We start from the raw sequence: 14,630 nt of genomic DNA, 5'->3' as shown, positions 1-14,630 counted from the left end.
TGTCAGGAGAGCCCTGTTTGCCCGCAGATGCTGGCCCCTTGGGTCTCTAGGCCTTGGCGGTGGCTTTACCCTAATGGTTGGGCTGTTGTTTTCAGTCGGGTCTTGTGTGGGAAAGGTCCTAAAGTCCAGTCCTCAATCAGTTGATTCGACTTAGCCTAGTTGTTTCTGGGCCTCGTACTGGGTCCTGGTGCTCCGGTTTCCAATCGGTTCCCCGTTTTGGTACCGGCGGGCCACCACCTGACCCCGGTCCCTACGGTTCCACCGGCTGTAATCCCAGCTCCTGCAGGCGGCCACCGTCTGCCTCCTTGCCAGAGGTGACTGGGCTTCAACCCAGACACCTGGTAGACTATGGCAGGCTTGGTCACAGGTCTTCTCTTGAACTTGACTACTCCAGTCCACAGTCAAAGCTAATCTACTTAGAACTACTGTTTTTCCTGCCTCCAGGCCTGTGAACTCCTCGGTGGACGGAGCCAACTGCCTGGCTCCACTCTCCTGGTGTGGACATCAAACCTGAAGGGAGGTGACAAGGTTTTTGAAGTTTGGCTGCTGTCACCTTTTTAGGGAGGGTGTGTGTGTGTGTGACTACCTGGGACGACCTGACTAGCCCAGGGCGTCACACATCCACTTACCGGTGGAAATGCTCCTTGAAGTAGAATTCAGCAGTGACCCGTTGAAAAATTGCAGAATCCGCCATCTTTTAGCGCGAAGATTCCGCCAGAGTCTTCTTCCCCACAGAAAGAGCGGGAGGTTGAAGCCCCGCCCCCTGGGAACAGAGCGGTGCAGGAAAGCATGCGGATATCTGCTCCCAAGCCTGATACCGGCTCTGCGCCGACCGCTGGAGCGGCGGCGCCAGCAGAGACTGCCGCCGGCGAGGAGGGGGTTACAGCTCCCGTTCCGGTCGCAGGAGCGGCGGATCCAGAGGCTCCGGTGGTGACTCCCCGTGCGACAGCTGGCGGTGAACCACCTGCCGCAGGAAGGATGTCGGCCCCGGCAGTCCACCCGACCATGTCAGGAACGGCGCCCAGCCCGGAAGGCCCCGTGGGTACCAACTCAGAACCGGAGACGACAGATGGAAGCAGCTCAGGGGATGATACGGAGTCCGTCGCGGAGGATGAGGCCCCGTTCGTCATTGGCGTCTTCGGAAACATGATGGTAGCGATCTGCAGGTACTGCAGGCAGCCCGGGCACTTTGCGGGAGCATGCCCTGAGAATGGCCGGCCTTAAAGGAGCCGGAACCTGCCGCAAGGTGGAAGTTTTAAAGTTGATGTTTTAAAGTTTACAATAGACAAGGCCGAGAACTTGCAGGCCACCCAATAACTTTTGGGTTTGTAAATAATTCCCGGACCACCCTTCAGGTCCCACAGCCTCCGGAGAGGTTGGTTGGAGGAAGGGCCTGCGGCAGAGGAGGCTGAGGCCCTGTCACCATGGCCACCGGTGTCTAACCTCTGGGTACTCAACTCAGTATCAGCAGCTTCTTGAATAATGTGCAAGAATCAGCGACGAAGTTGAAGTTATGCAGGGGATGGATATTTCATCAAAACAATGATCCAAAACACCGCTCCAAATCTACTCAGGCATTCATGCAGAGGAACAATTACAATGTTCTGGAATGGCCATCCCAGTCCCCAGACCTGAATATCATTGAAAATCTGTGGGATGATTTGAAGCATGCTGTCCATGCTCAGCGACCATCAAACTTAACTGAACTGGAATTGTTTTGTAAACAGGAATGGTCAAATATACCTTCATCTAGGATCCAGGAACTCATTAAAAGCTACAGGAAGCGACTAGAGGCTGTTATTTTTGCAAAAGGAGGATCTACAAAATATTAATGTCACTTTTATGTTGAGGTGCCCATACTTTTGCACCGGTCAAATTTTGTTTAAATGCGGATTGCACATTTTCTGTTAGTACAATAAACCTCATTGCAATCCAGAAATATTACTCAATCCATCAGTTATTAGATATATGAAATTGAAATAGCTTTTGCAAAAGCCCAAATTGTTATAAAGAAAAAAGGTTAATAGGGGTGCCCAAACTTTTACATATGACTGTAAATCGGTTGGATACAATTTATGTTATTTTAGGTAACTCATACTGGTGTACACAGTGAGAGAATTCTTTGGGACCAGGTTCTCTTACTGTTATTGTCCTCTGTGTATACAGTGGGAGCTTTGCATAACATCAGCTCCTTGTGCTGTAATTATTGGTTGGTTTTACAACCATTTATGTTGTGTGTGTAAAATATTTTAATCTGTGATTATTAAAAGTTATATTTTATTATTGCTCTTCACACATTTTGGTTACACCAGTTGCTTGGCTTATTTTATATGACCGTGGTGAGCAACAACACACGATTTCTAAATAATCTTACACCCAGCATTCCGGATAGTGGAAAAAGATAGGCATTAGGATATTTTATTATAATTTTTCTCTTTAAATTTTTTTTATAAAATTTAAAAATACTTCTTCCCACCATTTTGTATGTGCTGTCAAATTGCCCAATTTAGATACCAAAAATGTATTTAAAAATCACAGAAAATGAAAATCTTATTAATGTGCTCCTTCTATGTGTTGTGTAATAGCTGTGTCTGACTGTGCAGGAACATGGTCTGATCACATCACATCTTCGGGGCAGGAGAGGAAGCAAAAGAGTCTACAGACAAGACAGCATGAAATCACAGCTGATTCTTTATGTGAGGTCTGTTTTTAAGTAATATATTACCTCAAAGAACTAGCTGTGATCCCATGCTGTCCTGTCTGTATACTCTCTTATGCTTTGTTCCCTGCCCAGGTGATGTGATATGATCAGACTACATTCCTGCACAGTAAGACACATCCATTACACAGTACATAGTAGGGGCACATTTATAAAATATCTCATCACAGGAACATTTTTGTTAACACTTCCAATTGTGTATATTTGAATTCCAATATCTATGGATTCAAATCTACTTTGCATGTGAAACAACCCCTTTAAAAAGGAAAAATATATATTAAAACAAAAAACTGGTTTGTTTTTGCAGTATTAACCCCTTCAGCCCCGGGGCACTTTCCGTTTTTGCGTTTTTGTTTTTTGCTCCCCTTCTTCCGAGAGCCGTAACTTTTTTATTTTTCCGTCAATCTTGCCATATGAGGGCTTGTTTTTTGCGGGACAAGTTGTACTTTTAAATGAAACCATAAGTTTTACCATATGGTGTACTGGAAAGCAGCAAAAAAATTCCAAGTGTGGAAAAATTGCAAAAAAAGTGTGATGGCACAATAGTTTTTGGGATATTTTATTCACGGTGTTCACTATATGGTAAAACTGATGTGTAGGTATGATGCCTGAGGTCGGTGCGAGTTTGTAGACACCAAACATGTATAGATTTACTTGTATCTAAGGGGTTAAAAAAATTCACAAGTTTGTCCAATAAAAGTGGCGCACGTTTTGCGCCATTTTCCGAAACACGTAGCGTTCTTATTTTTTGGGATCTGTGGCTCAGTGACGGCTTATTTTTTGCATCTCGAGCTGATGTTTCTAATGGTAGCATTGTTGCGCAGATGCTACGTTTTGATCGCCTGTTATTGCATTTTGCGTACAACTTGCGGCGACCAAAAAACGTAATTTTGGCGTTTGTAATTTTTTTGCCACTACGCCGTTTACCAATCAGATTAATTGATTTTATATTTTGATAGATCGGGCATTTCTGAACGCGGCGATACCAAAATGTGTATATTTATTTATTTTTTAACCCTTTAATTTTCAATGGGGGGAAAGGGGGAGTAATTTGAACTTTTAGGTTTTTTGGGTTTTTTTATAATTTTTTAAAACTTTTTTTTTACTTTTTTTATTTTATTTTACTAGTCCCCCTAGGGGGCTATAGCGATCAGCAATCCGATTGCTGATCGCTATCTGCTGATCACAGCTATACCGCTGTAAACAGCAGAAATAGTCACTTTCTTTTTTTCCTCTGCTCCGTGCCGAGGAAGAATGAAAGTGAAACTTCATAGCAGCAGGCGTCATCACATGACCCTGTGCTACGATGGCAACCACCGAACGTCACGTGATCACTCACGTGACGTCCGGAGGGGGCAGCGGTAAGTAAAAAACATGGCCGCGCGCATATAGATCTCACTGCCAGACTTTGGCAGCGAGATCTAAGGGGTTAATGTTCCGGGTGGAATGCGATTCCAATCGGAACATGTAGGCACACATGTCAACTGTTGAAAACAGCTGATATGTATGCCGATCCACGCCGCCTGCCCGCGGCAGGGGGCGGGGCTTACCGGGACACGATCCATGACGGAAAGATCCGTCCATGGTCGTGAAGGGGTTAAGATTATCCTGGTTATCCAATGCCATAATGAGGATAAGCCGACTTCTGCTCCTTAAGTAATTAAGAGAATGTAATAGGACCAATAAATGAAACACAATATTCTAATATAGCAGCCAGCCTCTCCAGGCCTCCATGTATAATAATGCACCCAGCCTCTCCAGGCCTCCATCTATAATAATGCAGCCAGCCTCCCCATGCCTCCATGTATAATATAGCAGCCAGCCTCTCCCGGCCTCCGTGTATAATAATGCAGCCAGCCTCTCCAGGCCTCCATGTATAATAATGCAGCCAGCCTCTCCAGGCCTCCATGTATAATAATGCAGCCAGTCTCTCCAGGCCTCCATGTATAATAATGCAGCCAGTCTCTCCAGGCCTCCATGTATAATAATGCAGCCAGTCTCTCCAGGCCTCCATGTATAATGCAGCCCCCCCAGGCCTCTGGCCACCGTGTACTCACTAATTTATCAAAAAAAAACAAAAAAACAAACCAACAAGTACTCACCTCTCTCCTCCTTCCACCCCTGCTCTGTCCTCACGACTCCTCATTCCACCGCTGCTGTCTTCACCACTCTCCTCTTCCACCACCACTGCTCGTCCTCACCTCTGTCCTCCTTTCCTCCGCTGCTGAGTTCAGCATCCAATCGTCCTGTGCTCTGTGCACTCAGTACAGCAGTCGCACAGGAGTGACGTCACCGCGCAAGCATAGGGGGAGAATGATGATGCATAGAGCGGCGCCGGACGCTCTATGTCTCATTATTACTGTGCGCGGTGACGGGGGAGGGGGCCACATCCAATTGTGTATATTTGAATTCCAATATCTATGGATTAAAATCTACTTTGTATGTGAAACAACCCCTTTAAAAAAGGAAAAAGATATATTAAAAACAAAAAAAAACTGGTTTGTTACTAAGAAATTGCAATATTAAGATTATCCTGGCTATCCAATGCCATAATGAGGATAAGCCGACTTCTGCTCCTTAAGTAATTAAGAGAATGTAATAGGACCAATAAATGACCCACAATATTCTAGTATGCTTGAACAGAATAAAGAATTTTGGAAATGTTCATTATACATAGGATTCAATTGACACAAAAAAGAATTGTCAAATGTCTGAAATGTAGGCTTCAGTTGGCAACACCTATGATATATTAGGATTATGCTGTATTGGAATATACTCAGCAGGAAAGTCATTTAAACTATTGGATCACACCAGATGTTCCTACCAATAAGGAAAGGTTTGTATATTAAAAACGTAATTTGGAATTTGAACATTTATTGTTCTAATATCAATAAGATAGAAGAAGTTAGATCAGACATTGACATTATAGCTTTTTCCCTAAGTGTCTTCTCTCATGTCTAACAATGTTCAAATTGTCTGTAAAACATCTCCCACATGGTAAACATTTCCTATATTCTCCCCTGTGTGAATTCTCTGATGTGTTACAAGATGTGATTTCCGGTTAAAACATTTCCCACAATCTAAACATGAATATGGCTTCTCCCCTGTGTGAATTTTCTGATGTCTTGTAAGATGTGGTTTATATCTAAAATATTTCCCACATTCTGAACAGGAAAATGGATTCACCCCTGTGTGAACTCTCTGGTGTGTAACAAGATTTGATTTACGTGTAAAACATTTCCCACAATCTGAACAGGAATATGGCTTCTCCCCTGTGTGAATTCTCTGATGTCTTGCAAACTGTGATTTGTCCTTAAAACATTTCCCACAGTCTGAACATGAATATAGCTTCTCCCCTGTGTGAATTCTCTCCTGTGTAATGAGTTTCGATTGATTTGCAAAAGGTTTCTCACATTCTGGACATGAATATGGATTTTCCAATGTGTAAATTCCCTTCCATTTAAAAAGATATTTTTTGTCAAAATATTTCCCACATTCTGAACAAAAACATATTTCCTGCTCTGTATGATCTTTTTGAGACTCTATGAGGGAAATGCTTGTTCCATATTCTGTACTTGAAAATATCTTCTTTGCTGTAAGACCACTTGGATTTTTATTTTTCCAAATGGTCGGTGATGAATCAGAAGATAGGACTTGGTTAGAAAGATTAGATGATAGATCTTCACTGGAAAAGGATGAAGGAATATCTGGAAAAATAGTTTTTGCTTCATTTGCATCTTGTGTGATATTAAAGTCTTCAGATTTAAAAAATGAAGATGGCTGTTGTCCCTCTGATTTCATGGTACAGTCACCTGCCAAGAATGAAACCAAAAATTATTCTGGAAAAAAAAAAAAAATCTTTAAAAATCATTTTACAGCATTTATCCATAAAATGTTGATAGAAATCTTATTTCAGTAAGACAAAAACAGTTCAAAATTTAACAGTAGACCTTTAACCATGAGCCAGTAGATCCTGGTGTTATGCTGCCTTTGTTACCAATTAAACTTCTATTCGCCCTGCAAAAACTAAGCCCCTCACTTAGTTTAAGGTAAAATAAATTCTCTGATTAGTGGTAGCTCAAGGTCCCTTGAAAGGCAACATGGCTTCCTTAAATTAATACAGCAATCCCCCTTCTTAGCCGTGCAGTGTGCCCAAACTACAGTTACCATCTACATGTTTAGCATTGCTGTAGCTTGAAGAATCCTCTTAATTTACGATGTGATTGTCTCCAGAAACTGAAGCCAAATACTTTTTGGGAACTAAAATGGCAGGTTAGTAATTTTCACTTTGCAATATCCAATATGAGAAAATTTCTAAAAAAGTGCCCATGGGGTCAAAGTCACTACACCTATAGATGAATCCCCCTTTATGAGGTTTTCAACTGTTCTACTTTTTCCCGTTCTGGCATGTTAGGGGGGTCTGCAGAATATTCCAGCAAATCTATTTTCCTACAGCTAAAAGGCCGTTCCTCCCGAGCCCTGCCATGTTTCCAAATATTAGTACACAATCATTGATAGGGTATTGTCGGATTCAGGAGACGTTCTAGAATAATATGTGAAGTCCATTGTTTAATTTTACTTTTTTTTTTCAATATGAAAAATAAATAACATTTTAGTGGGGGAAAAAATGAATTTCTCATGTTTGAATTTCACATGGTATTAGTTCCTGTTAAGCACCTAAAGGGTTAATAAACATCCTGAATGTGGTTTTGGATAGTAGGAGGAGAGTAGTTTTATAAAATATAGACCCTCCAAAAGTGAGCTGCTGAAAACCAAGTGTAAAACTAGCATGGATTACAACTGCAGTAAAAGTGGGCAGAATCTGCTCTCATGTGTCTGATGTCACATATCCTCCTCCCCCCATTCTGGTTGTTTCCAAAAGGATAAGGGAGGATGAAATTTGGGATCAATGTGAAGCCATTTTGTTGGTGACCGCAAAGTGATCCTGATTCGTGACATGTCTAAAGTGTAACCAAGGATGGCTGGCATTGTGATCCACTGTATACCATGCGCCATGATATACCATGCTCCACTGTATACCGTGTCCCATGATATACCATGCTCCGTAATACCGTGCCCCATAATATACAGTCCTCCACAATACCATGCCCTATGATATACCATGCTCCACAATACCATGCTCCATGATATTCCATGCTCCACAATACCGTGCCCCATGATATACAGTCCTCCGCAATACCATGCGACATGATATACAGTGCCCCATAATACAGACCTGTTTCAGGGTGTTCAGAGCACAGCAGCATGTGATTTCTCTGCTTTGCTTTGAACACAAAGGTGGATAGCAGTGATCTGCAGCCAGGCATTGTACTATAGATGTTAAGCCCCGGTAGTCATCCCATCCCAGACCTCCACACCCGGCACCTCCTTCTGTGAACCTGGTGTCTCAGCAGCTACTACTGTCACCACTAAGTACAGTGAGAGGAGGAGCAACCGGGGATCGCAGCTAATGTACTTACTGGAGTACATTAGCTGCTAATGAAGACACTAGAATGTACGGGCTGCAGTCAGGACCTCGAAGAAACCCATACATTCTAGGCTCAACCCTTCTGTCAGCACAGTGTCACCGTTCGACTAGCACTGCGCGGTTACAGGGTGAAAGTGGAACGCACAACATACGCTGTGGGCTCCACAAAGATGGCGATGGTCTCCGATCTGGGCAGCCCAGGGGGGGGCGTGTCCAGGTCACAGCAGGAAGCAATTACAATGCACGACATATGGTCAGAGCCAGACTATCATATCGTATGCACAGGGACTGTCGTATTTGAGGTAACTGTCGTTACACACAGCAAATCCAAATTGTCAGCCCTCAGTGTTTCAGTTAAAAAAAATTAAATACTAAATAAACAGTGAATTTAATTTTGTATTAATAATAAAGGATTCCATAATTACTATTAATACAAAAATAAAAAAAAAAACCCAGCACATTCCCTTTAAAGGATCACTTTCGCCAGACCTGAATCCCATAGAAAACCTATATGATCAGCTGAGTCACCATGTAGAGGCTCATGACACTGTACCCCAGAACCTCAATGACCTGAGGGCTGTCCTTAAAGAAAAGTGGGATGCCATTCCTTAGCAGACAATAACTACATTTGTGAACAGCAGGAGACGTTGTTTAGCTGTAATTGATGCTCAAGGCCACATGATACTTATTGGGACATTGACTTTTTTTTGGGGGGGGGGGGGATTTAAAACACTATTGTTGTTGGCTCGTTTCATTAAATTGTTTGCAATGAGAAAAATCACCATTGCATGCTCCTGCATAAATGTTCTACTTTCATGATAATATATCACTGTAGCGTGAACTTTTTGTTTTCTGTAAGCTATACCAAAAAAAGGAAAATATCCCTAACTTTTTGTGAGTATGTAGGTGGGTGTGGAAGGGTCAAGGCTCCGCTACCTCCCCTGCAGAAGTAGCCGGCACAAGGCACGGGGCAGTCTGCTTTAATAAATTGTATGTGTATTTGTAAATGGCCCCCAGGTGGCAGTGTGGCTTTAGTCCTGGCACCTGGGTAGGCAGCAAATGGGTTAAGAGAAAAGGAGGATAGGGTAGTGTATATATAGGACAGGACATAGAAGGAGGGAAGGAGAGTCCCTAGTAGGAAATAAAGAGTTTAAGTTTGGGCTTGCTCTTTGTAATTATCGATCCTAAGGATCACCCCTTTGATCACGGACATGCGGAGTCCTGCACATTCAGGACTGTGGAACTGCGTCCCCAGAAGCGGGGTATAGTCTGGTCAGTTGGGGAGGCGTTAGTTTTCCTCGATTACGAAACCCTAAGAAATCCCCTGCGAGACCAAAGGTCAGTGGGCCCTTGTCTGAGAAGGGTAGGTCCTGGCCTAAGTATGAACAGAGGAGTGCTGTCACACATAGCCCTTCCAAAGTGCAAGCTAATCCCTGCGGGTGGGAAGGATAGGCTTAAGGACTATTTGAATCGGTTTGTGTAGTGCGATTTCAGGTAGGAGAATGAGGTGCCTAGAGGGATCTAATGAAGCCCAGGTGCCAAGCTGTTAAATTATGTGTGAAAGTGGAGACTGGAGGGAATCCCGTCAGAACCAGAAGCAGTGCAAGTTAAGACAGATGTTGTAAAGCAGAATATTAAAGTTCCATGGTTGCAAGACAAAACACTGGAGTGCATTTTATTGTCTCAGGGAGAATGGTTCGAAGAATTAACTATGCCTGAGTCTTAAGTGGGGTGGCTGCTGGGAGGCAAGGGGTTGTTGAGCAGCTGTGCTGCGGTTTGTATCCCCTGTATAAATTACTACCACTACCTGCCCTGTGCCCCCCACAAGTAGCGCATCTACTAAAATAATCTCACTCAGCTCCAACAGTTGGTAATGATTTAGCAACTTGGCATCTTTCAGCAATCCAAACATATGTTAACTCGTTCATGACAGGGCAACTTCATATTATTGGGGGGAGTTTTTCCTCTCTTCTAACAGCCACAGTCTTCTTGTGTTTCCCTGACAAGCCATATTAGGGTTCTTTGTTTTTTTGGTGGATGAATTGCAGTTTTGAATGACACCATTTATTTTACCATACAAAAAAATACTAGGTGGGATGAGGTATTAAAAAAAAAAAAAAAAAATTGAATTCTAATATCGTTTCTTGTATCTATGGTCTTCATTGTATGGTAAAAACCATTGATTATTAGTAGAATTATATTATTTGGGGATTTTTTTAGTGGTGAAAAATAAGATAATGTTAGAAAAAAAATACAAATTATTTGGCACTATTGTCTGGGACCCACAATGCTTTTTCCCTTGATACCATATTTTTGTACATACAACAACACAGGCTAATTATTTTATTTTTTTTATATTTCAACCAGATTCTGTTTGTGGAAATAAATATTTCTTAAATTTAATTTATTTTTAAACGGGGAGAATAGGTGTAATTTAATTTTTTTTATACATCTCATACTTTTTTTATAGCATTTTAAGTTTGTTTTTTTTAATTTTCAGGAGGGTGCCGGTGTGAGTGCAGCAGAGAACTTTCCATGTACATACAACTGTCATACACTGACAGCGGCACTAACATAGGTAACAGCACTGATTGGGGATCAGCTGTCACTGTTAGGACAGATTAAAAAAAAAAAAGAGGGTCGGGGTTTCTGGAAGACACATTACAAAGTTAAAAAAAAAATATTAACATAGTCCACTACTAACGTGTCTTTAAAGGGAACCAATCACCAGAATTTTCGTACATAACCTAAAGCCAGTGCTATACTGGCACGATCAGGCTGATTCTATACATACCTTTAGTGGTCAGCTCAGATGTTCAGGTTTTGAAATCCACGAAAGTAAAGTTTATAAAATCATCAGCTTCTTGAGTGATCGCAGCTGAGGATCAGATAATATTGGGTGGGGTTGGAATACATAGTCATCCCCTCCCCCTGATAGTCAGGTCCTGCAAGTCAAAAATTAAATCGATTGCATAATACTTATGCCAATTCTAACAGGGGAGGGGATAACTATGAATAACCCCCCCCCCACGGATATTACCTGCTTCTCAGCTGGTGTCACTCAAGAAGCTGATGATTTTATAAACTTTACTTTATTGGATTTCAAAACCTATATGTGGCGCCCCTGCAGCTTCTGGCGACACAGGGTACTGCACCTCCCCCGAGGTGCAGTATTCATCTCGGAGACGGAAGGGGTCGTCACCCACCAGTAAACCACCAACAACACACTCAACCATCACATAACACAGGAGCTCTTCACCTGGGACTGGGCTAGGGTAGGTGTAAGGGTGGCCATCACGAGGTGTGGGACCTGTTGCCCACTAGTTCAGGAACCCGGGAGGCGGGGCACCAACAGGGGTACTTAGGAGCCATCACACTAAGTCAGTCAGCTCCGGGCGCAGGAAGCGCCAGGTCGTACTCAGGAGGACATAAGCAGAGACTCGGACAGTTCGGGGCCCGTGATATGGAGCTGGAAGCTCGATCCGGGTCCTTAGGAAAGAAGGGGGATCCCAGGCTTCGCGGGGAGTGCAGAAGGCACCTGTGACCCGTTCCATGGCCCAGGAGCTGGGGGCGGAGGGAAAGGTCGAAAAATGACGCACAGAAGGAAACACCGGCCTTGACCTCCGAAGTATCCAGGATCGGCTGCAGCCCATCACAGCGTAGCTCAGTGCTCCAATGGCAGTGTGCTTCCAGTGAGTAAAGAACTTGAACTGCACCCTCTGTTGTCCCATTACTGCTGGCGCTTTCAACATCGCGCCCCGGCGTGATAGGCAACTACTACCACTCCTATCATCCTCCCTGGGGCCAAGCTGTACCTGTGGAGAGCTGCAACACACGAGCTGCGTTACCATCCGCCCCAGAAGAGAGAGACCCTCCGCAGCGGCGGCTCCCATTATAGCTGCACACCACAGGTGGCGTCACGAACTATCCCATGATCCCCATCCTCAGCTTTATTGACACCGCCGGGGGTCACAGAACCAGGTAAGGCCACCACGGCGACCCAGGAGAAGCACCGCGGCCCGGTGACTGGTAAACCCCAGACCCCGTGGGCGCGTTATATACATCCTAGCTGACCACTAAAGGTATGTATAGACTCAACCTGATAGTGCCAGTATAGCACTGGCTTTAGGTTATATACTAAAATACTGGTGATTGGTTCCCTTTAATAAAAGTCTTCATTGCCTGTGCTGAATGTCTGACATTAAAATAAGACCACCAAGGAATAGGAGACTCAGAGAAGGCAAACACCCCATAATCACACATAGAAAATCAGTAGAAATAGAGGACAATAAAAGAAGAAAATGGACATAATAGTGAACTTTGGTCAGAAAGACTGGACCTGGTCTTGTAGGGACCTTATGAGTAGATTCAGCAGCATAAAAGGGAGAGAAGGTAGATTAATTCAGGAAGAAACCAGGATTCTGGGAAGGCAACGGCCTCATTACTCTCCGCTTTCTCTTACGGGTCCATTATGCTGATTATATTTTTCTCCACAAGATATTTTAAGTTGTCAGCACATTCTACATTTGATGGTATTTGGTTTTATAGGTTAGAGATTCGGGCAGGTAAGGAACAGTTTCTAATTCCTGAGGTTCGGGTGGGCTCTCTGGCCTGTAAGCTCTCCCCAAAATGGATCTGACTACAAAAAGAGGACCATCAACGCCCACACCAATGAGGACAGTTTTAGGTGGATCAGTGTATAGTGAGTGTGCTGCAGTATGGTGACTGTGGTTGCGATATGGCCGAACTACACCGCCGATAAAGCAGCCTCAGCCGGTGACTGAGGAGAATCTGTGACTTCTCTGAATTTAGTGGTCACTACTCACCTGGGTAGTCATATGTAGGAATCTCCTCTTTACACCGCTCATCACCGCTCACATATGTCCCAGCAATACTAATATAGGTCAGATCTTCACCCTGAAACAAATATTATAAAAGTCACAGACAGATTATGAAATTGCATACATTATCAGTTCTAATCCGGCCATTTCCACAGTTCTCATTACACAATTATAAAACATATAATACTGGTGGATAAACGACACTGAACACAAGACCTCACAGCCGTCTACACATCATAGCGGAAATATTCACAAAGAAAAACCAACAAAAAGGTCAAATATAGAAATGTCTTTATTGAATTAAAAAAAATAATAAAACCACGGTAGGGAGTGAAATTACATAAATATGTAGAAAACATACTGTATACAGTATATATATATATATATATATATATATATATATATATATATATATATATATATATATATATATATATATATATATATATATCCACCTAGTGGATATGTATTAATCAAATTATATATATAGAAAATTATAATACTGGGGCAATATAGATATGACAGATAATAAATGCAGATTAAATATAAAGTGCAAATATATGGTAATATAATAAATTATTGAAGAAAATAATGGAATATGTTAATAAATTATAATATATCCACACCCATATGTATAACATCTCTCTACAACAATATATTTATATCTAAATGATATCCAGAATTAAATAGTATAAAATTATCCAAGATAACAATTCCACAAAAAAGGACCACATGTGACATATAATTTGAGTGTTCGCCTATATGTAACAATTAATATTCAATAAATATCACAGTGTCCAGGCACACTGGATCAATACATAGTATTCAATGGTAGTGATAAAAATAAAATAAAAAAAAAATCAATAAATATAAAGTGCAGGTTTGCAGAGAAATTCCTATTAAATACATCTTGGTATCAATAATGAAGATAAATAAATAAATCTTATATTAGGTGATAAATTAATAAATAGTGACCCTAATAGTAATATAATTAATAAAGTGCAAATAGTAATAATATTTCCATATTTTTCAGACTACAAGACGCACTTTTTCCCCCACATGTGGGGGGAAAGTGGGAGATGCGTCTTATAGTCCGAATGCATGCTACGGGGAATGAGGGTGCTGCGGTGGATCAGGTGATCGGCGGCATGAGCAGGCTGTAGCAGCGCCTGCCGTGACCACGTGCGCCCACTCATTAGCCTCAATTTATATGCACTGCATCCTCCTGCCCATCATCTTTCAGCGCTGACGCCGGCGCTGATAGGTTGGCGGGGGATGTGCGCATAATTAACAGCCGCCCCACGTGATCACCCCTGGCAACTACAGCCTGGAGTGATCATGTGTGGCTATATTCACTGCATCATCATCAGCGCGGGGGGCAGTGAATAAGTATACTCACCAGCCACCGATCCCTGCAGCATCGCGATATCTTCCTTTCTGCCGGCCCACTGATGTGTGTGGAGAGTGGTGAGCACGTAAATGACATCATCCCTGGGCGCACCGCTCCACACAGGTCAGCGGGCAGGCAGACAGGCGGTGATCACGATGCTGCAGGGAATGGTCACGGCTCCACACAGGTCAG

The 14,630-nt window shown here is 42.7% G+C and overlaps 2 protein-coding genes across 4 annotated transcripts in view; both read right to left on the bottom strand.

The window, feature by feature from the left end:
- Nucleotides 1-14,630, bottom strand: part of LOC142312863 (uncharacterized) — a 402,852-nt gene that overhangs the window by 141,065 nt on the left and 247,157 nt on the right. The gene's annotated exons all lie outside the window — the stretch shown is intronic.
- The window catches only part of LOC142312022 (uncharacterized), a 34,371-nt gene continuing 25,317 nt past the window's right edge, over nt 5,577-14,630 (bottom strand). For all 3 annotated transcript variants that reach the window (XM_075350895.1, XM_075350896.1, XM_075350897.1), the window contains 2 exons: nt 13,034-13,124; nt 5,577-6,531 (listed from right to left, as the gene is read on the bottom strand). In XM_075350895.1, the coding sequence (XP_075207010.1) occupies nt 5,687-6,531; nt 13,034-13,124 (936 nt within the window). In that variant the 3' untranslated portion in view covers nt 5,577-5,686. The remainder of the gene's footprint in view (nt 6,532-13,033; nt 13,125-14,630) is intronic.

Source organism: Anomaloglossus baeobatrachus, chromosome 5, assembly GCF_048569485.1.
Source record: "Anomaloglossus baeobatrachus isolate aAnoBae1 chromosome 5, aAnoBae1.hap1, whole genome shotgun sequence".
Classification (NCBI taxonomy): domain Eukaryota; kingdom Metazoa; phylum Chordata; class Amphibia; order Anura; family Aromobatidae; genus Anomaloglossus; species Anomaloglossus baeobatrachus.
The sequence above is the reverse complement of the archived record's forward strand: the minus strand, read 5'-3'. Positions and strand labels throughout refer to the sequence as shown.